We start from the raw sequence: 25,806 nt of genomic DNA, 5'->3' as shown, positions 1-25,806 counted from the left end.
CACACAGGGGCACACTACATTTTGTGAGATGTAAAACCACGTGATTATTTTCAATTTTTCAAAAGTTAAACTGCATTGTTGAAATTTAAGATGGTCACCGCAACTAGGTGCTTTCTCCCAACATGGGAGGAAAATACCCTAAGAGTGTTGCGACTACTAGCATTGCTACTGCCACTGTTGTTACTACTAATCATATGCACATGGGTAGGCACTCCTTCATTCTTAAAAGGAACGGCAATATATGTTACACAATTTGTGTAATTAAGATATAAATGAAATGTTTCCAAATGGGTTGACTCCCGAAGGGAGGTATACAATGTGTATGTCTTTTTTTTTGGAATTTAATGTGGTTCGCATTGTGGAGGGAGAAGAATTACTAATGAAAGAGACCACTTGACCATAACGAGGATACTCAATTGAGTAATCCCCCTTCGAGGTAACAAGAGGAATTTCCTTTTTTTATAAGTGCCCCTTTATGTCCTCTTTGTTTACTCTTTTTAAGGTGCAACAACACGGAAGAGACAGTTTTATGCTTAATGGGTTGAAGTGAAATGTATGCAGAGAGGGGCAGGCACATATGTTTGCTTCCCAAAAATTATAAAATTAGCGCTAAGCTTTCCAACGAAGGGAACTACGTAAGTGGGGCAAAAAAGAAATATTGGGAGGGGGAGACTTTCAGGGTGTAAAGAATTATGCATTCGTATGCTAAAACACACATATTTATGCTATGCTACATTAAAAAATGGGAATGGCAAAAAGTGGTAATAAGGGGGATGAATCAGTTCGCAGTCATATCCTTCTCACCGATCTTTCAAAATAAAACATTTTCCAGTTGCTCAAAAATAAGTTACACAAAAGGATGATGAAAGAGAAATACTAGAAAAGAAAAAAAAAATAAAAATAATAAAAAAAAGAGCACACAAGAATGTACAAAACGATTAAGTTTGGGAAAAAAAAAAAAAAAAGTAGTGTAAACGTGGTAAAACATAGTATTGTATACCGCTTAATGGAGGGAAGTGAAATATTGTTAACATATTTTATTTCCATTTATTTATATGCCCTTTTGCTTTTCAAACGATACGGAGATATCAACAATTTACAAAAATAAATATTCACTAAATGAGCTAAATTTACAAAACGATGCAGAGAGGTTGTTGGCACACGCACAGCGCTGAAGGAAAATGAAATTGCGTCATTTGCAATATATCGCTCTGAGCACAGTTATAATATGTGTGGGCTTAACGAGTAAAAAAAAAAAAAGGAATTTCATTTGAATTAAGAATACGGCTAAAATGTATATGTCTTGGTATTAGGCTAAAAAACGAGCGAAAAAAAATGCACTCCGTATTATAAATATATATATTTGTACTAATATGCGACCCTATTTTTTTTTTTTAATCATATAATGAACAAATAAATGGATAGAAAAATATACAATTATTGACTGCGTTATGCTTTTCGAAGTTCGATGGATTTTATAAATCGCACTACGAGGAGGTAGCAAATCACGAACCCTTTTTATTAATAAAATTGTCAACACAATTTGATCAATTTTATTTAAATTTTTTTTTTCGCGAACACAGTTTTTTTTATTATCACAATTGAGAGGAAAAGAATGAATGCATTGAGTGAGTATACATGACATGAGGATAACAGTTTGACATTTTTGCTTTATAAAATGTACCGTACATTTTTCGTGAAATGATTATTCAAACCCTTTCCTTTTCATTTCATATTTCTCACATTTCAAGAGATTGAAGCTGATTCATGAGTGATGCATATGTAATGCATATTAATGTATAATATATATGTATAAAATATATATGTATAAAATATATATGTATATTATATTCATTTATTTTTGCGTATTTCTGTTACGCAATTAGAACTATTTCTAAGCGTACAAGAATGAATGTATGTAAAACGTAAAACCCTGAACGGAAAAAATAATAAAAAAAATAAAAGAAAAGGTATAGTAGAAAAGTGCATATATTGCTATTAAAATTTAATGAAATAAACGTTTTTTTCTGAAATTTAAAGAACAGCAAATAGAAAATATACTGGTGTTAAAACAAATTATGCGCTTTTTCATTCTAAATATTGTTGTAACATGATGCATTGCTTTTACTATGATGACAATAAAAAAATTATTTATTTTAATGTGATATATTTATAAATACAATAAAACTATAGTATGATTTGTATTTATGATTTATAACTTGTATGTTACGTATAATTTGCAAAAAAAAAAAATATTTAAATTTTCGATTATTACTCAGCGGAAAAAATGCATATATTATATGTTATATATGTATTATATATATAATGAAACATTTATTTGTTGTTTTTTTTACGTTTAAAATGTTATATATGTATATGTTATGCCTTTAATTCAACTATTTGTTTTGTGCTGCTGTAACATTTTGCCATACATGTAGCTCTTCGGTAACATTTATTCCTGCATTTATAAACTGTTACAACATATGTCATAACACGAGTATGTGATCGTGTTGGATGTATTATTATGGCAGCACTTTTGAATACTATTTAACATTACCATTTTGAACATTTGAATATTTGAATATTTAAACATTTAGGCATTTATGCTTTTAAATATTTAAATATTTTGTTATAATAATAAAATTCTCATTATTTGTTGTATTTTTTTTTCTAATTTTTTCTAATTTTTTTTTTTTTTTTTGACGTCTCGAAAAGATTATTTCAGATCGAACAGCTGCTGTACTATTTGTTTGAAAAAAAGGAATATGCCAAAAAGAAAAAAATAAAAATACGTATTTTTTGACTCCTGCGAGAAAGAGTTATCAAAGCGTTGTACATATATATATATGTATTTACATGTATATATGTATGTAACGTACGCGCAGCATATTTAAATTTATTGCAGTAGAAAACATTGTTAATTATTATAGTAATTTATAATTACTATAAATTTTGATATTTACTTTTTACTTGATTTGGTTTGCTCCCGCATTTTATATTTTTATGTTTTAACCACTCTGCAACCAAAAGTTATATTCGAATCATTTTTTACGCATAATGCAAAAATTTGAACTGATTTTAATAAAATATAATATGATTTACGGCAAATCACAACCAAGCCGTTAATCATTATTATATTTTATTAATAGAGTAAAGTTTGAATTTTCGTTTTTTTCCTTTTTTTTTTGTGGGGCCATATGTTTACATTGAAAAGAATCAAGTAATACAGCTGAAAAAATAAATATGTTAAATATTTTTATTAAAAACTTACTATTATTTATTATTTCAATATGGACTCTGGACCGTTTTAACGTTGTTGACGTAAGGAACTTTTTCTACATAGCTTTATTTAATGCATTTTATGACCATGTCTTTTTTTTTTTTCCCCTTTGTATTTTTATGCATTCTTCGTCATAAGAATTATGGCACACAAAATGAGCAACAAAAAGGAACAAAAAAATGTATGTCTTTTTTGTCCTCACATTTTTTTCATGTGTTGCCTTTTTTTTACCCCCTTTTTATAGTGTAATTACGATTCCGTCCGGGATAAGAAATTTAAAGTACAGGATAAGCCTAGTGTAAATACGAACAGAACGTTGACAGAAGGTGGGAGGAGGTATGATAAAGGAAGTGATTGGGCATATGCAAATGCTTCTGCCAGATCCCAAAGAAACAACAATTATGCAAATAGACAGAATGCAAGAAGGTTCTTGAATTCGCGTGCTGGAGATAATAGACGTTATTCCTCATCCTATGATAATGATAATTATGTGATCTTTCAAGGCCATAATTATCCTTCCTATCAACATACGGATAATTATTCAAGATACCAAGATGCGAATGGTTCATCTCGTCGTAGGCATAGACGCCAAAATGTAGGAAGCCCCAATCGACGAAATTTTGAAAGTACTAATAGGAGAAATTTTGAAAGTACCAATAGACGAAATTTTGAGAATCCATATCGCCACCATTATGAGGACCCATATCGCCACCATTTTGAGGAAGAACCTCGTCAACATTATCAGGGCCCATATCGTCATCATTTTGAGGAAGAACCTCGCCACCATTTTGAGAAACCAACTCACCTCGATTTTGATGGACTACCTCACCAACATTTTGAAAGAACAAATCGTCTAGATTTGGATTATGATGATACCAAATCTTTCAGTGGTTCTCATCAAAATTATGAGGATATTCGATATGCACCTATCGACGACGATGATGAGAGTGAGGGCTCAACCTCTGAAGAAGATAATCTTTCAAATTATTCATTTAATGGTTCCCTGCCCCATCGCCGTAGAGTTCCCTACCAACGTAAAGGACGTAGTGGACACCACCGATCATATGGCAGGGATGATTATTCAATGTTCGATGATACGTTTGATACTCGTTCTTTAAAAGGCACTAAATATGTAATTTCCGAGCACGGTAATCATAATGCATTCGAAGATGATGATGGGGATGACGACGATGATTTGGCATTTTTAGACCAGCACTACACACTTCCTTTAAAAAAAAAGAACAGTGTTTATGGAGATAGCGAGTATATTGTAAATGAAGAAGACGATAATGAATACGAAAGTCATGACTTAACAGTAGTGCCTCATAGTAAAAAGAGAAATACTGTTGATAAACGCATGAGAGAGTATATAAAAAAATATGATGGCAAAGTTGTGAAACAGTTACCTTTCCTTTCTACCGTTTTTTTCATTGGTGGTGTCGTGTTTTCCTGCTTTCATTATGTAGCAATACCCATTTTATGTAGTACTTTATCTTTTATATTCACGTCCTACTATATTAAAAGGCTTAAAAAGAAAAGGAAAGAACAAAAACGAGTGAGACGTGAATATCTTATGGATTCATAAAACATGTTTTTTTTTTCGTTTTCTTATTAAACTTTATATATTTTATTTTTTTCCCTCGTTTTTTTCTTTATTTTTGCTTTATTTTTGCCATATTTTTGCCTTATTTTTGCTCTATTTTTGCTCTACTTTTGCTCTATTTTTTTATTTGTTTTTAAGGTGTAAAAAGTAAATAATTCATGTGCCTTTTTTGTGGTGTATATATATCATTCTGCACAGAAGGGGGCCGTTCGTTATCCTCTTTTTTAGTCGGTTTTAAATTGAATGTTCTAACGTTGAATATATTCCTCTAAAATTTGTTACATAAAATATTTCAATAATAAAAAAAAAAAAAAAAAAAAAATGTATAATAAGAATGCAAGTGTGCGTGAAAAATGTTATTATTGCATATTCTTTCTAAAAATTTCTTTACTTCAAAAAATATAATAACATTCCTGGCATATGACACACTTGTATATATTTTCCCATTCTTTATGCTTTTTTTTTTTTTTTTTTTTTTTTAATTAATATTTTATAATTCTTCTGGGATATATAATATTTGTCTAACAAGCTTTACATTTAATTTAATTGTAAAAATGAGTACATATTAATTAATTCTAATTCATATTAAATCATAATTTATTTAATTGTGTCTAGTTTTTGAATTAATGTACATAAAGCGAAACTTTTTAAAACAATTTTCACCAAATATAATGCTATAAGCATGTAAGCAACGTATTAATAAAATGTTGTGCACAAAAGTGGGGGACGCCTGCGTGCAGTATATGTTCTACCCTTAGACATATTTTCAACTCACCGCTAACTCGAGTGGGTCTTAAAAAGTTTCAAATAAATGTACATTCATTAAAGGAAAAATGTTATTATTAAGAGTGACGCGGCACTTCAAGGACGAATTACTTTATTTGGTTTTTTTTTCATCGAATTTGATGTTCCCCATTTTATACATTGCAAAGGAATTGTTACATTTAAAAGAATCAATTTGTTTTGAGGAAGTCTGTGCAAGGCCCTGTTCGCAGTGTAGCATAGTTAAAAGGATAGCAATTTAGAAGAGCGCGCGTTTCGCAAAATTTGCAGTTAAGGGGAACACATTTTAACAATATCATATCTAAAAAGACTCCGCAATTCGTGTGAGATAATCCGCATACTGAGCCACGGAACGTTTATAAAAAATGTACATGTCAACTTGGAAAAGGAACGCAATAGTAATGCCACACCGGATATGCTACCATGGATGCAGTTACCGCGAACTGAAGGGCAATCCCGCATGGCCATTTCGACGGTGCTAATTTTTTTTCGAGCGCTCATGTGCATATTATATACATACATACGTACATAGGTACATGTGCCCATTTTCGAGCGAAACCTCTTGACGCGCAAATAAAATAGTAGTAGCAAATAAAGCTTTCTTTTTTTTCATGAACACGTGACTACTAGTGCAGACTTATCCCCTGGCCCGTAATTTCTCCACATAACTGTGACATATTTTAGAAGACGACGGGGGCGTTCCTTCCCCACTTTCGTGATTGCGGTGAATGGGAGAGTAGGCAGCGATCGAGGGTTACTTCAACCGGCGAAAAGGCATTAACCACTTCGGAGAGCGAAAATAGTGGGCGAAAATGGAGGGAAAAAATAGAGGGAGAAAATCTCTGAAAGGTCCCAACAAGTATGGGATTAATTTCGAGCTAGTCATTATGTGAACAGAGGTATAAATTAAGAAGAACACAACACCTTGGCATTAAAAGGAACAGACGTGCAAAAAAAAAAAGAGACGACGAAATATAAGTTGTACTAATCTGCATAAGAACGGATACATAAACTTCTACCATATGAGAAAAAAAATTAAATAACAAAGCGGAATAAACACTTTCATTTCATGTGCAAATGTAGGGAAGTTATCAGCGTATTAATCTGCACAAATGGGAAAAAACTCTTTTGATCAAGCGGGCACTTTTTGAAGGAACATAGTGTAACAATTCGCACTCAGTGGAGATCACTATGAACAGGATTCTGTACATTACTAGGCGTGTCAATAAATGAAATTGCAGATGGATATATTTAAGGATCATAAATACGAAGGAGAAAAGGTTTCTTTGCAGAGGTTTATGTGCGTAAAAATAAACGCACAGGTTAGGAAAAAAAAAAAAAAAAATTATCCTTTCCAAAATAAAGAACATTTGATATTTCCTTTTTTACCCTTTTCGTCATTCTTCACAGAAATAGTTTTTCACAAATTTGTTAAATTGGTTAATAGCATTCTTTTGAAACGAGCACATTCGATAAGAGGAGGTAAATCGCGCGCATGGGAGCATACTATAGGAATGTGTGTTGCACATTCGGATATGAAATTTATTTAAAACGCAGTTGTAACTACATATGTTAGGAAAAAAGAAGTGGCATGCTTCGACATGGCGAAGAAGCGATTTTATCCATCTAACGCATATGCACATATAGTACGTATATATGTATGTATACATATAGATGATGCGTAAGGTACTCTCTCTTTCACTCACCCAATTCAGCCCCTTCGTGCCATAAAATAACACTCAAAAAAAAGGTAATTCAAATATTTCGACTTTGAAATTTTGCTTTAACTGGAAGGATAATTTACAATGTCGAAAAAAATGTTTTATCTTGACCTAGTAGAATATTAAAATGATATAATACCTTTTTTTTTTTTTTTACTTTATTCCATATGTTATTATAACCCCAGAGTGTGGATCAAAATGACCAGTTAAAATAAAAATGCGATATTTCTGATGGAATTTAAAATCGATATTATTATTTTAACACAAGTGCGTTATGAATGATAATAGATAAAATAAATAAAAAAATCTTCACATGATATTTTTTTTAAAACTTCCTCCCCCCCCATTAGCAAATATTTAGGAGTAAAAAAATAAATTACGAACTTTTTTTAGTAGAAAAAAAAAAAAAAAAAAAAGAAAAAACGAAATTGTGAAAAAAAGAAAAAAAAATAGTAACAAAAGAAGTATAAAGATTTTCCACATTTTTATTAGTCATCATCCCATCACCCATTTCACGTTTTCATTTTTTAATCTATTATGCAATGTACATTTTTTTTGCGTTAATTGCATAAGCGACTATATAGCTATGTGATAACACAACTTTCACCGCAATTGAATTGTTTTTTTTAACAAATTTTGGGTTAATTTGATTTTATTAATTTTATTAATTTTTTTAATAGTTAGCATTTCCTTTTTTTTCATGCAAAGTTAATAATGATGGAATTGTTTGCCATTCCGGAAAAAATATAAACGCGCCAATTTCGTTTACTATAAATTTTCTTTGGAATATTTTTTTTTTTTTACAATTGTATGGAAAACATTTTTTAAAATTCCTTCCATATATTTTTTATATGTGAATGTTTGCATGTTATAATTTTATATAGTAATATTATTATATGCAAATTAAACGTTTCATCAATTTTGTTGCATTTTATTCAAAATTAATGAAAATAAATTTTTTTTGCTGAAAAAAGGTTCTTTCCTTTACCTTTTTGTTAAGATAAAGAGAATTCATAGTAAAAATTATTTATTTATGACGTCAAATATATCCGCTTTAATGTTTTTTTATGGCTTTAATAAAAATAATACGTTATATGCTGCATTTCAATAGTTTATAGTATAACGCGTGTAACAGTAGAAAGAAACTTAATTCATTATTGGTATTTTTTTTATTTTATTGCCTTTTGTTGATATATAATTAAACGCGATAGGAAGAGGATTTATTTTTGCGCGTCGTTCAGCTGTACCGTTTATATTGCTATTTTTTTTTTTTTTTCGTGAAGCATATGCATACATGTCGCAATAATAGTATTATATATGGCCGAAACGCTTGCCCTTTTTTATGCTTAAAGTAATCGCGTCATTTTTTAATTACCGCAAAAATAGTTTTATTTATGCTTCCAAATAAGCTATATTTTCAAATAAGATAAGGGGAAGCGACGATCGCTTTGCGCTTTTTTTCATTGTATTTTTAAGCCATACATATAAGAATAATTTTTCGTGAGCCTTTTTTTTTTTTTTTTCAAAATTTTCTCGAGTGATATATGTGTAAGAAGTCTTTTTTTTGGTAGTCCTATTATTCCTTGAGCACATTTGTCAATTTTTTAAGCTGCATAATCGTTTTAAAATGTGCTTTTGGTTTTAGACAAAAATAGAAAATGATCAAAAATAATAATAATGACTGCAGCAATATATCGCACTCTATGAGCATCATACGAATACACTTAAGAGATTTACCGCTACAATTATGATTGTCTCAAAGAAGCCTTATACAAAACAAAAACTTGTTTTTCTATGGTTTAAAAATGTTCTCATACTGACGCTGTGCTTTTGGACATGCCAATATTACAAGAATGTAATAATTTATGCATTAGAAGTCTATTTTGTTGTGCTTTTTTTTTGCAGCAAGTGATCTTAATATGTATGTTAATGTTTGTCTATATCTTAGCGTAGAAATGGATATATTCATAGAGCATTTTTTTTCCTCCCCTTTTCACCATTTTTAGTCCACCTGTGATAAACACTTGGGTAATAGAAGAAGTGTAGAGAACGCAGCAGACCTGAGCAATAGCAGAATATTACAATCATTTGACGACACCCATGACACACCAGTTGTGGTATTAAACGAATCTACAGAAAATAAAAATGGCAATTTCGATTTAGGGCATAAATTAATATCTGGTGATATTCCCAAGTTAGGAGGTAAGAAAGGGAAATGTGAAAAAAACGAATTAGAAAAAAAAACAGAGAATTCCGACAAGTCCAAAGTAGTACACGGAACTGATGATAGCAACAGTGCGGAGTTAGAGCAAACAACTCTGAACAGTGGAAAACCTAAATTGGGAGTTAAGCCCCCCAAGAATTGTCAAAAATGCAATTATGAGCAGAGGTGGAAAAAGAGTAATAATAAACCTAGCACACATTTTACGGGGGGAAGAAGAAGCTTAGCTGACTATGAAATGAACTATGAATCACATATTCCAGGAGGAAGCAAACATGTACCGCCTTATAATAATTACCCTCCCCAGCATGTGCAACCAGGTAGTAACAGAGCTCCGTATCCAAATAACTATGGGCAAAATATGATAGTAAGGAGAAATCCTCCTGGTCATGCAGAACACTACGATAATCAATTTAATGGAGTGATGAAAATATTGTCAGATTGTAAAGAAACATGTGAATCACAGTTCGAGGGAGTAAAAAAGTTTTTTACAGATTATTCAGACTTGAGTGAGTTGCCCTTCCTTGGAATGAAAAAAATTATATCAGATTGCAAAGATTTGGGGGGGTTGCCCTTCCTTGGTGTGAAAAAAATTATATCAGATTGTAAGGAAGTGTGTGAATCTCAGATCACCGGTGTGAAACAGTTTTTATCAGATTGTAAGGACAATTACGGTTCTCAATTTGTTGAAGATGGAAGAAACCACCCTCATTACAATAACTACTACGCAAATCAGCAGAGAGGAGGGGGCCGAAACCAGCTAACTTACCATGACTATTATGCGGAACAGCATGCGGGAGGAGCAGGGGGAAGAAATGAGCCACATTATAATGATAATTACCAATATCAGAATGTGGGAGGTGGATCGAATCAGTCAAATTATAATGACTATTATACAGAACAATATGGAGACGGAGGGGAAAATGCATCCAATTATAATGAACACTACGATTCGCAGTATGGTGAGGGAAATGTGAACCAATCGTATTATGATAACTATTACGATGAACATAATTATTTAGGAGAGAATGCACCCGCTTATAATGAACAGTATGATTCTCAATATGGGGGAGGGAATACCAACCAATCCTATTACGAGGGCTATTACAATGAACATCAATACTCAGGAGAGAATGCACCCCAATATAATATTAGCTACGAATCTCAGTATGCAGGTGGGAACGGCAACCATCCAAATAATAGTGGTGGTTATTACGAAGCACCGTATGCTGGTGAAGGGGCAAATGCAACACATTATAACAACACTGCTGGGTCGCAGTATGCACAACCGGAACAAAGCACATCTGGAAATACTCAGAATTATGGTCCGCAACAGGGAGAGCAGCAAAATTACTCGTATGGTGGTGCGCAGAATTATGGCTTTCAGCAGGGAGAGCCACAAAATTACACCTATAGTGGTGGGCAGAATTATGGCCCTCAACAGAGAGAGCAACAAAATTACACCTATAGTGGTGCGCAGAATTATAACCCTCAACAGGGAGAGCAACAAAATAACTCCTATGGTGGTGGGCAGAATTATGGTCCGCAACAAGGAGAGCCACAAAGAAGTACCTATGGTGGTGCGCAGAATTATGGTCCGCAACAAGGAGAGCCACAAAGAAGTACCTATGGTGGTGCGCAGAATTATGGTCCGCAACAAGGAGAGCAACAAAAAAGCACCTATAGTGGTGGACAGAATTATAACCCTCAACAGGGGGAACCACAAAGAAGCACCTATGGTGGTGGGCAGAATTATAACCCTCAACAGGGGGAGCCACAAAGAAGCACCTATAGTGGTGGACAAAATTATAACCCTCAAAAGGGAGAGCCACAAAGTAACGCTTCTTACGAGGTAAAGAAATCTGAACCCGAAACGGAGCAATCGAAAAAGGAAGTGTCCAATGTTGCAGATTCCGCGAAAAAGGAAACAACCGATTCAAGTGCAGAAAAGAAGAAGGTGCCAGAAAGTAAAAAGGATTTACGGCCAGAAATGGTACGGGAAGAAAATAAATTAGACGTTAAAAAAAGTAACACCGCACCGATGGTATCACCTATTGTTCCTACATTACACCATAAGGGTAATTCCGAGTTAGGAATTGCTGGGGAGAAAAAACCTATGCCAAACCCTAGAATAAACATCCATTCGGGAAACAGTGCAATAAAAAAAGATATATCTGGTAGTAAAGCGGCCCATGAAGGGGAAAGTGCAAAATCGGATAGTAAAGGCACTCACAATTCGCATAAATCTAGCTTAAAAAAAAATACGTCTGACAGTAAACTAGTTGTTGAAACGAAAGCGGATAAAACTGAACATGCAGCAAGCGGAAGTAAGGACAAGCTCCATTTGTCAAAGACGTCATTAAAAAGAAGCCCATCGGACAGCAAACAGCATTTTGACCCTAAAAATTATAAAGCAGAAAGTAAGGCGACGGGGCATGTGGAAAATTCTCAAGTGCACCATGCAGGGATTAAAAAAAATATTTCCGATAGTAAACTAAATCTTGATTCCAAAACGGAAAGCGCGAAAACTGGAAGTAAGGAAAAGCTGCACACACAAAATATAGGATTCAAAAAGAATATATCAGATACTAAACTGAATACTGATGCGAAAAAGGGAAGCAAAGAGAAATCATCTGAGGTCACAGAAGTGAAAAGAAATTCAATAGACGGTAAGATCAATTTTGAGGAGAAAACTCACAAAACAGAAAGTAAAACTGCATTAAGTGAAGAAAGTTCGCCAGTGTATAGTTCATTATTAAAGAAGAACTCATCTCATCATAAGAAGCATGGTGAATCGAAGGAATCAGAATCAAAACATAGTTCAAGTGATAAGAAAAAGGATTCGTCTAAGAATGAAGGATTGGAAATTGATATTCCAGGTAGTAGCACTGTGGAAAGCGGCTCAGATGAGAATTTGAATAATCCCAATGAAAGTACACCGGAGAAAAAATCAAAAAAGAAAAAACACTCGATTAAGGAATTGACGCATAAAATAAAAAGAAAAAAGCATAAATTAAAGTAGCGTGTTATGGGTATGAAAGAAGAGAAAAGGCACTCAAAGCAGTTATCATTACGTGTAATTAAATTACAATCTTTTTGATGTTATCCTTATGGGCATACGTGTGCTCTTTTATGCTCAATATTGATACGTCAGTTGTTATATAAATTTACGGAGAAGTGGGAAAATATGAAAACTACAGTGAGGCTAAACAGGGAGAAATGCTAAAAGGGCAATTTAAATGGAATATAAATAGGGGTAACATCATAAGGAGGGAGCATACTATACCATAGCAGCTTAAGATACATTCATGCGATATCCCTCGTTTTTGTGGTGCCTCGCATGTATATACCAATACATCGGTACTAAACGGCGCAAATGTGTGCCTAGCGTATATTTTAATTTATGTATCTTTTTTTCTTTTTTTTTTATGTTGGATTTTCAAATAGTTTTTTAACATAATTTAGTAGTCCCATGTCTCCTTATATATTGTTTTTGTTCCTTTTTTTTTTTACACAGCTGTTTCAGTCCCAATTGTGTAATTAATGGCCCCACTTTGTGGGAATTTGCATAGAAGGCCAAGCATGTATGTATGTATGTATGTATGTATGTATGTATGTATGTATGTATGTATGTATGTATGTATGTATGTATGTATGTATGTATGTATGTATGTATGTATGTATGTATGTATGTATGTATGTATGTATGTATGTATGTATGTATGTATGTATGTATGTATGTATGTATGTATGTATGTATGTATGTATGTATGTATGTATGTATGTATGTATGTATGTATGTATGTATGTATGTATGTATGTATGTATGTATGTATGTATGTATATATATATATATATATATATATGTATATATGTATATGTAAATGTATATGTATGTACATATATATGTATGTACATATTTATGTCTGCAACACAATTCTGTGCTATTTCATATTAGCCGTGGAGTGCACCAGTTATATGTTTACACTGAATTTATACGACGTTGTATATCCTTGATCTCGGTGAAAAATGCATATCATATTTTGCATACTGATTTTATGTTATCATTTTAATCTTTCATAGCTAGTTACGCATATTGTTTATTTATTTTTAAATATGTATAGTATGTTACATTTTGATTTCATAAAATTAAGCGAATGCATTTCTTTCTTTTTTCCCCCTTTTCCAAACCATATGTTACTATTTGAAGTACATATGTCATTAGAACTTTCTATATTATATATGATGTGTTAAATGTGTTATAAAATATTTTGCGAAAAAAAAAAAAAAAGAATTGATAATTTTTTTTTTTTTTTTTTTACATCCTCTGAAAGTTGAACTATCAGATACAAATAAGGTAATTTTCCTCCTACTAAGAATTAATTAATGATACGTATAGAATGTTATGCCAAAATTAGCACTTTTAGAATTTTGAAGTGGAAAGAGGAGGAATTAATGTTTTTCTTTGTCACTATGCGAGCGGCATTTCAAAAAGAGTTACTGTGTTAATGCGACTATGTATAGTGCATCTGCGCAGAAATGTAAACGACATGAAAGGAACGTTTCGCAGTCAAAAAAGGTACACCTACTTGTGTACACTTCTCTGTTGGTTAATCGGACTACATTTTGCCGTATTGAACGTGGCCAGACTTGTACCTTTTGATATGCATTTTTAGGAAGCAATGTAGCGTTATGGATTAGCCGTTTGCTTATTAGGCCGTTCGATCATTAGTAAAGATAAAAGTAAAATTATTTAAAAAGGGAATTACGATGGTTTACATCAACGACAAGGTTATACGTTTTTTCTTATTTATACAATTCTTTGCAGTTCGATCGGTCACTCGGTTGCAGGGCAACAGTGAATTTTATACAAATGTATAGAACGAAAGGAAGTTAAAAAAAGAAAAAAAACGTAAAATTTTTCCTAAAATGGAACGATTATTTGTACCTTAAGCAATTCCATTTTTGTAATAAAACCGATGTTGTAGAATATAGTCAATTGAAATGACTTACTTTGCTTATTATGGCATACATGTGATATGTTTTTTTATGTAGAGGTTCTTCAGCAAAGCGCGATTCTATTTTTTGCAAAAAAAAGAGAAGGAAAAATAAGAATATATAATATATAGTATAAGAATATACTATATAGTACATACTACATAGCGCGAGTAGCCACTTCAGCCCTTCTACTTTTATATTATTTTACTGCCACTTCTGCGATTCATTTTGCGCATTGCTAACATCGTAAGAGTGAAAACTGAATTTATGGAGAAAACATCGTTCAGAACTACATTCCATGTTCATAATTTTTTTTCTTTTTACAAGCCTTCGTGAGGTAATTCACATCGCTTATATGTTATTCATTTATTGTTTTTTTTTTTATTCCTAATGAGAAAAGGTGGTCGTATAACTTATCTACAAAGAGTACAGCTTTTTATTCTTTTGATTGAAATGAAAGCAAAATTTTATTGCCATTGCTATTACAGCCATTGCTATTACAGCCATTGCTATTACAGCCATTGCTATTGCAGCCATTGCTTTTTTTTGGTGCTAACAGTAAAGGTACTTTTTTTTAGAATATATTTAGAATATATTTAAAATATATGTAAAGTATATTTAAAGTATATTTGTAATTTTTACCTGATATCCTTTTATTTAAACTAATTTTTTGTCAAATATTTTTGGCTAAAAATTTAGCAAACATGTTTTTCATGTAATTTTTTGCTGTACCTATTTTTATAACAGTACTTGATTTACCAAAATCGTTACTGTAAGTTTGAAGATGTTTTTAATTTAGAAAAGAACAAAAAAAAAAAAAAAAAATGGTTAACTCAATTGATTGTTTTAATAAGGTTGCATCTTCCGAAGGATGCACAAATTCTTTTAAAAATTCGGAAAAGGCAAATATGCATAACGCCAGGAATAGATGCATAAAAGAGAAAAACATGCCCCTCTACATCATGAAGGTGTTTACTGTTGCTCTGTTCATTTGGATGTGCCATTATAGCGACGACGTAACTAATAATTATGCGAATCGATAGGCTATATTTTTTTTTACGTCCCTTTAAAAAGCAAAACATTGTTTAATGCAAAATAAGTAGGTACTTTAAAAATAATGATTATCATTTTTTCTTTTTTTAGTCCACCTGTGGTAAGTCCCTGAACAAAAAGAAGAGCCTGGGAAATCCCTCCGAGCTGAGAAATAGCAGAATTATTGCAGCGGTTGATTATGATTCAGAACAGAGAGCTGCCGGTCCGAGTCATCGCGCGTCGGATAATGAGAAGAGCTCTATGTGCGAAACTACTGAAACAGAACTCGCAGAAAAGAAAAGGAAAAAAGCGTTAAAAAAAAAACTAAAAAAAAAAAAATTAAAGCGTCCTAGAGGAAAAAAAACCGTTTTCGTAGAAAACGACTTTGTACCAGGGGGTGTAAGATCGGAATATCTCGAAAAGGAAAATTTAACAACTCAAGAAAAAGACAATGAAGATTCAGATGTGGAGAGTGCCAAACAAGAGAATGGAGAAATGTGGTATGTGGAAGATGAAAGTGGAGACTGGGAACTAGCCGGAACAGAAAACACAGAACAACAAAAAGGAGAATGTTCATATGTGAATAACGAAAATAAAGAATGGGCAGATTCAGATACGGAGGGTGTAGAAAATGAATATATAAAATTACTAAACGGAGAAGTTAGCTACCTTGAAGATGTATTTCCCGATGAGGAAGAAAACGGAAAGAAAAGAAGGAAAAGATCTAAGAAAAAATCGAAAAAGAAACCCAGAAAAAAAAAAACATTATATGTGGAAGGGAATTCAGAACTGAAAAATGGTGAAGCAGGAAATGCAAAAATAGAAGACTTAGATTCGATATTGTCGGAAATAATTCAACAATCAGAAAATAAAGAAGCAAAAAAAGGAGGAAAAAGGAAAGGAAAGAAAAAGGGTGTATCTAAGGATACGAAATCGCAGTATGATTCAAACAGCGAATCTAACATGGAATCATATCGTGAATCCAACAGTGAATCGAACATGGAATCAAACAGCGAATCAAACAGCGAATCAAACAATGAATCGAACAGTGAATCAAATGGTGAACCGAAGAAGGGATTGAAGAATGGATTAAAAAAAAGAAACAGAAGAAAAAGAAGAAAACTTAATAAAAAGAGAAGAAAATCGGAAATTGCAAGAGCTGTGAAATACTTATCAGACTGTACAGATATTGATGAAGCTAAAAAAGAAGAATTAAAAAAGGCGAAATATTTTAATAAAAAGTCAAATAATAAAGAATCAGGCAGTACGCAAGGTGATCTGTCAGATTGCGCTGAAGGAAAGAAAAAGAGCTCAAAGAGTAGAAAAAGAATAAAATTGGATAACACGGAAGTTAATTTATCAGATTGCACTGCCTGTTCTGGATCAGGAACTGCAGATTTAGCATGTAATAAAACCGAACGCGCTGAAACGGAAGATAAATACGCAGAAAATAGAGACACAGAAAATGAAGAGTTGAAACGCGCGGAATGCAATGCCGGAAATTAGAATGAACTGAAACGAAGGCTGCCCAATAACTGAACACGCAAAAGAGTGCATACTTTTAAATTATCGATTCGGAAATTGCAATACAAGAAAAGAATAGGGGAACTAAATCGGAAAAACAGACATATTGTAAAACGAATTTGCGAAAAAAGATAAGTAAATTAGGAGAAAAATTTAATAAAGTGCCAAAAAAAAGGATAAAATTTAATTCGGCCTTTGAGCCACTGCCTTAGCTCGGGTAGTATGACACTTATTTGTATAACTGGAATGTCAATTGTTCACTCTTTTACAATGCGCGATAATTTTAATTATCTTTCGATTGTTTGTAAAGGTTTGAAAATACACAGTGTAAAGTAAGTGAAGAATTTTTATTTGGTATGTGGTGAAAGAAGCAAAAAAAAAAAAAATAAATAAGTAAATAAATAAATAAAAGACAGTGAAAAGATTAAACGTAGCTAAATCCGCTATGGGACACATTAAAACAGTTTTGTTAATTTTCTTATGTTCCTTAGCATAATATGTTTATTCAACCCTTATTTGATTACACATAAATATATGTACACAAATGTTTATCACTTATGTTGTAGTACTTTTACTTCACCTTTGCATGTCATTCATCCGTTGTTTTTTTTTTTTAAATAATTCAATATTATGTTTTAATGAAAAGGTTTTGCTTGTACTTTGCCAAACCGCTTCGGTTGGTCTGGTACACTTATTAGAAATATTTTTCATGCGACGTGCACCTTGCACATATGTATAGATGTGCGTGTGAATTATTTATGTGTCACTTCTTGTTATTAATGCACTGCGAAATTTTTCAAAGAGTTGTGTTGAATTGGTTAGTCATTTAAAATTTTTATAGTATTATAAAAAAATTCATATCTAGCCGTAAGGCGTTATTCCACCATCTAATTAAGACAAATTGGCCTTCATTCGGCATAGAAGTTAAGGTGCCCCTATTTCGGCGTTAAAGGTGTCAAACTGGGCATACACATATGTGTACATATATACGTATATATATACGTATATATATTTTTTAATTTTTCGGAATGATCCGCTTCTTTGCTAAGGATATATATGTGCCTTAATTTTCATGCCCATTGTGCTTCGAAAAATTCGCAATGAAGTCTATTCCGCGGAAAAAATACTGCTCATGCATTTTTACTTTTTTTACACGCATTAAGAATCGCGGCGAGAAGATGCCACAACATTTTTTAAAATCAATTCTTTACAAAAAGATTTGTTAAATGTTGTGTTACCGATTTGATGAATGATGCTGGGAGTTTTTCTACTTTGTTAATTTTGTGCTGCCTTATAAGTGGTCTCCGCTGCTGGAATTCATTTAAAAGATTTATTTTACTGAACATGCATGTGCGATTTGTGCGATTCGTTTTAACGAAAATGGCAACTATGTATGTAAATTCATCGTTGAGCCCACTTTTAACATTAGCGAAGCACTGCTTACAAAAATTGGCACAAAATTGACCTTATAACGTGGGGATATATAAAAATAGGCGTACTTTTGCCATTAACAGATTAAAGCTAAGTGGTACTTTAAATATGACCAAAAAGTTTTAACAGACGTCCTTTTAAAGGATAAGAAACATTACGTATGATGTTATTCTGCGACTTATGGTTTTATTTTTACCTTAGTAGAAAAACATTGCAGAACGCAAAATGCATACTTAGCATAACTTTTCAGGGGTGACCTTTTTAGTTATTTTCTTTTCAAAAAAAATTAATTTATACTGGGGCCATTTGTACTTCCTGTTTTGGCATTTACTTTCGGTGACTTTACTGCTATTTTTACGAATTAAAATTTCGCGATATTGCAGGAAAGTACGCGGCAGAATTTTTACATTTTTAAAATAGTTAATTTGTTTTTCTGTAACAATTAATTAAATAAACTATTGTACATAAGTTTATGATTTTTTTTTCTTCCTTTTGCGTATTTCTTGGTTTTAAATGTGAGGATTTTTTTCTTTTAAGACATTTTTTTACGACTCAAAAGGTAGTGAATTTTCGTACATAAAATATCAATTTATTTATGTATAATGGTGGCGCTACCTTTTTACGCAACAATATTTAACGACGTTGTCACAAAGAGGAGTAATTTTTTTCCCACTCAGAATTAGTCTAATGTTAATTATTGGACAGACAATATGAATGGTTAATTTTATAAATATAATACTTTTTTTTTTTTTTTTTAAATAATATTAAGTACAAAAAAGATGATAAAAAAAAAGTATAACCATGATATGTAAGTAAAATTTAATAGGGACAATTTTATTATACTTGCCTCATTTTTACAAATATGTTTTAAATAATAAAAAGTTTAAAAGAAATTGATCAACAGACAAGTTACGCTGAATTGGTTGCAAACATATCAGAAGAGTCAGCATTGAGGTAGAAAGATTAATACGAGAAATGCCACCACTGCATTAATGAAAAATTTTAAGAAGGAACAAATAATCCTTTTTCGCTACGTCAAATTTGCTACCTTTGCTGTTGTCATTTGGCTCTGTCTGTGCTACAGTACAGAGGTAGGATAATGCAGAAAGATTCAAAAAAGTTTTGTACATTTTTGTTGTTTCATTATTTTTTTGAAAAAATAATTTCATTAAAATGAAAATACATGTCCTTTCGGATTACAAAATTTAATTTACTTTTTAGGATTTCTTTAAAAATGTCTCCAGCAGGAATAATGACAAAGGAAGCCCCTTTTTGGACAGGCCTAACAGGCACTTAGGAGAAATGCTTAATGATGAAGGGATAGTTTACAGCTCTGATGAGCAATTATCAAAGGCGAAGCGGAGAAAAAATAAAGCACAGATTAACGTGAAGAATGTTATAAATTCATATGAGCAAATAACCGATTTGGTCCATGATGCCGAACTTGGCGAAGACTTTAGAAATGGCATTAAGAAGTCCTACGTAAAATATGACCAAAGAAAATTATTTAGAAAGTGTAATAACACATATATGATAAAAAGGCTAAGGGACCTTATAGCACTGGTGTCTTTAGGTATGCTGATTACCTTCATTTCGATTGTCTCTTTAGGACAGTGGGTTACTTCCATTCCCTTTTTGTTAGGTTTTCTATGCGGTTTACCTCTTATGGAGATCTTTAACAGAATTATATCAAATGAAAAGTTGTATAGATGAGTAATCCTTTATGAAAAATGTTTTCCATGCGGAGAGGAAAAAATAAAGCTATTTCTGGGGGTCCTCTACCTCAACATGGTTTGCTCTTTATTCCTTCTGTTTTGTATATATTTTTAAACTGAAAAAAGGCAGCAAGGAATGGTACCTCACTGTTACATATTTTAGGAAGACCATTCGACCCAATTATTACATCTTGGTGCGCATTTTGGTGTGCCCTTTCGCTCCCATTTTGCGGCCATTTTCGCGTACATTTTTGCGTACATTTTCGCATGCATTTTCGTGCGCATTTTCGCATGCACTTTCGCGTGCATTTTAGCTTCACAATAATTAACTTTTTTATATAAAAATTTTTTTATGTGGGGATGAAATTTTTTGCATACAACGTAACATGCGAAGAAAACACATATACGCATGTTACCTACGCGGCGAAGAGCGCGTCATGTGAAAACTAAAGTGAATGAAATAAAAAAGTTTCACTGTTCAACTAACAATTTTGGTCTAGTGTAACATTTCGTACATCCTTTTTTATGTTTTCATGCGACAGTGAGGATGCCCTAAGTACAAATAAAATTTTACTACCGTCTTATTATAAAATTAGCATTGCCCTCACTTGAAATACACATTTTTGAGAAGGAATTAATCCGTATGAAAAGTAGTAGGCAATTATGGCAACTTAATTTTTTTTATGTCCGAAATGTCCCCCACACGCAAATGATCTTTTTCAATAAAGGAAAATGGAGGTACTTCCCCGAGTATCGAAAGTTATACTACATAAATAAGTGTAATTGGTTAAATTAATTTTTATGGATATCCTTACGAATAATTATATATAGCGTATTTATCATGTAAGGTACATTTTTCACGGAAATTGCATTATGGCAAGGGTTCACATGCACTATATTAGTACCTCTTACGTTATTATTGCCGGTGGTTTAGGCGCATGAATGAAGAAGTTAACCGAGGCTTCTATATTAATTAAAAATGATAGTGACCTTTTTTAAAATGCTGTTTTTAGATATTTGTGTTACCTATTACGTAGTAGTGTTTCTAATTTATGTTTCGTTTTTATCCTATAACAAGTTGCTTCCTTATATGATGAGAATGGAATAACATTTTTGTCCGTCGCCTATTGGTTGATCCTTCATTGGGAGAAAGGCAGGGTAAATCATGAAAACGGAAATGAGTAACATTTATATAAAATAATAGAGATACCAAGATTAATGCATCAAATAATGTAATTGTAAGAAGAAAATATGAAGAAGACAAGAAAGGAGAAAAAAAGTTCGCACAGGACGACGATATCCCAAAATTAAAGACGCAAATTCGTAAGGTTTAATATAAAACCCACGAATAAGAATATATTTCCTATGTCCTTTATTATAAAACCTACTTTGGCAAACCATTTGACCCATGAATATATATTCACGTAAGTACATGCATGCGGATAATTTATCTTAGATACAGTTTTATTTCTCAGATTATGCATTTGTCGCTGCTCAATATAAGTGTAATATATCATATGTATTTTTTGAATATTACTAAACAAGGAAATTTTTCAACATTATGAAAAGAAGGATAAAACGAATTATAGCATAATTTCGTAAGCAGTGTCTAATCAAATGAAATTACAAAATTGATGATTGATATTTGATATTTTTTATACAAGGGCTTAAATGGGGAAAAAAAGTAGCCATGCACTTATTAGGAGCTCTTTTTAACACTTCGCTGATATTTTCCCCGAAATGCAAAATAAATTACGATTAAGTTATAAATCTAATTGAAGCATATGTAGATGAAAGAACAGATGAAGGAACTTAAATGTAATAAATACCACTGATTGTTGGAAATGTTTAATGAAATGCATATGCACCATCGGCAATGGTAGGTCGAACTACACAACAGCGTGGGTTTATTTATAATATAAAAATAAAATGCCTTTCTTAAAATTCACTGTATTAATAAGTAGGATATAATTGTACACAACGAACTTTATTTACACTTTTTACCTAACTTTTTGCAAAAAAAAAAAAAAACATGAAAAAACAATCATATGAAGTTATTCAATTAAAACCCAAAGATAAAGACTATTTAAGTAAAAAGCCAGTTTAATATTTAACATTATTACCATATTAATTAAGCAAAAGTTAGATATATAGTAATGCATAATAGGTATAAATTTGAATGTCCTAATTTGTACTCATTTTTATTGTTTACATGAATACATAAATGAATAATAAAAAAAAAAAAATATATTTAATAAACAAATGAACCAAAAATTTCTCACAATGTTATTCGTTTAAAATACAGAGAACTATGGAGATAATACGTATTCTATCCCTTTTATATTTTTGCGCAAGTTTATTCAGACTGAAGCAGAAAAATTGTTGGAAAGGTGGAGTAGAACTAATAATGAAGAGAATAAACTGGGCGATTCCCTCTAATTATTAGAAAACGGTATTAAAAGAATATTCCAGTCTATTTTTTTTTTTTTAATCGCCTTATTAATAATGATTTTACGATGTTATGATGTTATGATGCTACAAGGGTTATAGAAAAATCGTATTTATAAAAAAAAAATGAAAATTTTCGAATGAGCATCAGAAGTCAAAAATAGAACTACAGATAATGTTGTTGTGAAAAAGAGCCTTCTCGCATATTACGCTACATTTGCTCATTACCTTGCATATTAATTCTATCAATTTTTCTAATTTTCGAAATTATTTAGGGGCGGGTGCGTGAACATGCATGCAGATCCGAGCAAGACAACGTGTAACATGGGATCTTAAAAAAAAAAAAATTTAATGAATTTGTATAGTATATTTTGTCTTTTTTTTTACTTTCGAGTTTTGAAATTGGCAATGCATGTTACTTTATTTCACAAAGGTGAACGAAATAATACGTATGATAAAATCAACCACTGCTTACTTTTTTATGATGGAGGTAATGTGGAATGCACAAAAAGATGTATTTCTTCTTTTTCTTATTATTTTTTTTCTACAAATAGGTCAACAAAGATTTACGTAACCTGGGATATACAAAAGATAGGATATATTTATAATATCAGAAAAAAGGGAATATAATATGTCGCTCGATCTAATTATCATCTTGATGCAATTTTTTTTTTTCTATGAAAAATATGCAGTGAGATATTGCACTATTGCATCTTATTTTGTGAGTTATTTCCATGCACCAACATGATAGCATAGAAAGAAAAAAGAATCTTTTTACAAGGAAAAATATATTATCCTATTAAAAGAGTATGGACCTAAAAAAACAGCACAAATTGGAACGTGCAGCACAAAGGTTGCAAATATTCTACAGTAAATAAAACATGCTTCACAAGTGTTACAATTTAAATACGACTACTTTAGTGGATCTACTTCTGAAAACAAATGATTATGGTGAATATATTATTCCTAAGAGAGAACACCACTTCGTAATAAAAATGAGTGCTATTATAATGATATATAATGCAAAGGTCAAAATTGGTGCTCAGAAAAATGCATAAAACGTGGAGAAGGAATGAATAAATAAAAAAATAATAAACAGATAAAAGTTGTTATGATGATGCTACAAAATTATTGGAGAAGGAAAACATAAATGAGAAAAAAAAAAAATGAAGCAAAATGCTAAAATGTAATAGATTTTTCAATTTATACGTGATTATATATCCAATTTAGGTGCTATTCCATCGGTTTTTAATTATTTTTCATATAATAAATATCTTCTAAAACGTATGGCACCAAACAAATAAGGTTATTTGAAGATGTTTAGAAAAATGTGTAGTGTGCATGCCGAATCCACGAAAGGTAAAGAAAGTTGGAGATATATTTATACAGTTTATCATCAAATGGAGGTTCTAGAAGATGGAGATATATTTATACAGTTTATCATCAAATGGAGGTTCTAGAAGATGGAGATATATTTATACAATTTATCCTCAAATGGAGGTACTAGAAGATGGAGAGGAGGTTGAAGAGAAGAAAGGCAGCAACTAACACATGGATGAAAATAAAAAAAGTGACAAAATTAGCGATGACTAGGAAGATTATAACAATAATCAACATGGCAGCGGAAATAGCAACTAATGGAACATATGAATACCACTGTGTTGTTAACATTATTTGCTTAGGGTGGAAATGTATTGTACGAAAGGCTATGATTTATAAAACAAAATTAAAATGGCTTCTTATAAATAACGGATAATTGCTTAAATGCAAAAAAAAGCAATGAAAAATCGGAAAAATTACAACATCGCGTAAATAGTCAATAAAGAATCATAATAAGAAAAACGAGCAAAATCGGGATAGGCCAAAATAAAAGTCTCTAACTGAACTTGAGTAATGTTTTATCGGATTGTAAATCAAAAAAAAAAGTTTAATAAACAACTTTAAACGGAAAAAGAACAATATAGATGTAAAATAAGAAATATAGCAGCGAATTTTGAGGAAAAAGAAATAAGATCAAGAACGTGAGTGAATAAATTGAATTATAAAAAGGTTAATAGTAAATCGCTTGGAACCTGTTTGAAAAAAATAAACTTGAGGATAAATCAAAAAATACTACTTTTATATATTTTTTGAATTTACAAACTTAGATTATTCTTATTATAACATTTTAAATAACTACACGAACGGTGTTTAAAAGGATGAATAGAAAGGATTATCTGCTTTGTGCTCTCTCTCCCATGATTCATGGATATATCGTGCATGTACATAATATGAATACATGCTCGTTGTGTACATCTTTCAATGTTAACATTGAGTAAATAAAATCTAAAAATTAATTTTGCTTTTTATTTGATGAAATTCAATGATTATTCTCATGCACTGAGGTTATTTTAAATTATTTATTTGCTATCGTTATTGTGATAGAATTTCTCCATTTATTATATTTACTAGCGCATGCTATGTAACGCATTTTTATTTATTTATATTTAAAAAAATGTGTGAAAGGTTTAAAACAAAAGAGTCAAATACAAATTTATGTAATTTGTTTTAACGTAGTAGCGATGTATAAATATGTATACAAAAAAATTGAGCTTGTTTGTTTCTCTATGTGAAGAGAGAAATAAAGGAAAGGTTATAACTTTCGAAAGTGTCAGGTATTTAAAAATGTATAGCTGAGCAAGGTGTCTCCATTGGTTAACGGAACTCTAAATGATTAGGCATGTGTACATTCATTAGATTGTATATATTTGCAATGTCAGGATAACATTTGCATAATTTTGATTTATTCAGTGCACCGAAGGCTGAAAAATTGCCTTTCCTGCGATCAAGTAAAAATGCTTAGACTTAAGAAAGGATGACAAAATTGAATGATTACAAAGGAGGCATATTTTTAAGGTGAAAACATTCTTTCATGCTAGATAAATAAGGGAAATTTGAAATAAATTTTGTGAAAATAAACAAATATTTTTTTATTTTTATTTCCCCAGTGTGTACACATTTTCAAATAATCATCGCATATTTCTCAAAGTCATAATCGTGTTACCCTTGAA

The 25,806-nt window shown here is 31.5% G+C and overlaps 2 protein-coding genes across 2 annotated transcripts, besides 27 other annotated features; both read left to right on the top strand.

Annotated features, from left to right (window-relative positions):
* Positions 1-1,528: 1,528 nt before the first annotated feature.
* Positions 1,529-1,552: a microsatellite.
* A 385-nt stretch (positions 1,553-1,937) lies between these two features.
* Positions 1,938-2,278: a microsatellite.
* Positions 2,279-3,243: 965 nt separating this feature from the next.
* On the top strand, positions 3,244-5,166 carry PVX_094280 (hypothetical protein; the record flags this gene model as incomplete). Its single annotated transcript, XM_001614276.1, has 4 exons — positions 3,244-3,321; positions 3,525-3,616; positions 3,671-3,906; positions 4,054-5,166. 4 exons carry the CDS (start codon positions 3,244-3,246, stop codon positions 4,863-4,865), a joined length of 1,218 nt encoding a protein of 405 aa, XP_001614326.1. The 3' UTR covers positions 4,866-5,166.
* Positions 4,150-4,175: a microsatellite.
* Positions 5,167-5,187: 21 nt separating the features above from the next.
* Positions 5,188-5,213: a microsatellite.
* Positions 5,214-5,215: 2 nt separating this feature from the next.
* Positions 5,216-5,242: a microsatellite.
* A 161-nt stretch (positions 5,243-5,403) lies between these two features.
* Positions 5,404-5,444: a microsatellite.
* A 649-nt stretch (positions 5,445-6,093) lies between these two features.
* Positions 6,094-6,144: a microsatellite.
* A 1-nt stretch (position 6,145) lies between these two features.
* Positions 6,146-6,175: a microsatellite.
* Positions 6,176-6,281: 106 nt separating this feature from the next.
* Positions 6,282-6,316: a microsatellite.
* Positions 6,317-6,872: 556 nt separating this feature from the next.
* Positions 6,873-6,918: a microsatellite.
* A 918-nt stretch (positions 6,919-7,836) lies between these two features.
* Positions 7,837-7,874: a microsatellite.
* Positions 7,875-8,081: 207 nt separating this feature from the next.
* Positions 8,082-8,106: a microsatellite.
* Positions 8,107-8,980: 874 nt separating this feature from the next.
* Positions 8,981-9,005: a microsatellite.
* Positions 9,006-11,477: 2,472 nt separating this feature from the next.
* Positions 11,478-11,498: a microsatellite.
* A 1,419-nt stretch (positions 11,499-12,917) lies between these two features.
* Positions 12,918-12,960: a microsatellite.
* A 1,918-nt stretch (positions 12,961-14,878) lies between these two features.
* Positions 14,879-17,144, top strand: PVX_094275 (hypothetical protein; the record flags this gene model as incomplete). Its single annotated transcript, XM_001614275.1, has 2 exons — positions 14,879-15,622; positions 15,750-17,144. Exons 1-2 carry the CDS (start codon positions 15,431-15,433, stop codon positions 17,142-17,144), a joined length of 1,587 nt encoding a protein of 528 aa, XP_001614325.1. The 5' UTR covers positions 14,879-15,430.
* Positions 16,069-16,103: a microsatellite.
* Positions 16,105-16,252: a microsatellite.
* Positions 16,418-16,468: a microsatellite.
* A 314-nt stretch (positions 17,145-17,458) lies between the features above and the next one.
* Positions 17,459-17,495: a microsatellite.
* A 757-nt stretch (positions 17,496-18,252) lies between these two features.
* Positions 18,253-18,298: a microsatellite.
* A 1,771-nt stretch (positions 18,299-20,069) lies between these two features.
* Positions 20,070-20,094: a microsatellite.
* A 290-nt stretch (positions 20,095-20,384) lies between these two features.
* Positions 20,385-20,408: a microsatellite.
* A 907-nt stretch (positions 20,409-21,315) lies between these two features.
* Positions 21,316-21,336: a microsatellite.
* A 1,581-nt stretch (positions 21,337-22,917) lies between these two features.
* Positions 22,918-22,956: a microsatellite.
* Positions 22,957-23,642: 686 nt separating this feature from the next.
* Positions 23,643-23,665: a microsatellite.
* A 1,503-nt stretch (positions 23,666-25,168) lies between these two features.
* Positions 25,169-25,210: a microsatellite.
* A 470-nt stretch (positions 25,211-25,680) lies between these two features.
* Positions 25,681-25,729: a microsatellite.
* Between the last annotated feature and the right edge of the window lie 77 nt (positions 25,730-25,806).

Source organism: Plasmodium vivax, chromosome 8, assembly GCF_000002415.2.
Source record: "Plasmodium vivax chromosome 8, whole genome shotgun sequence".
NCBI classification, from domain to species: domain Eukaryota; phylum Apicomplexa; class Aconoidasida; order Haemosporida; family Plasmodiidae; genus Plasmodium; species Plasmodium vivax.
This window is presented reverse-complemented; position numbering and strand designations above follow the sequence as displayed.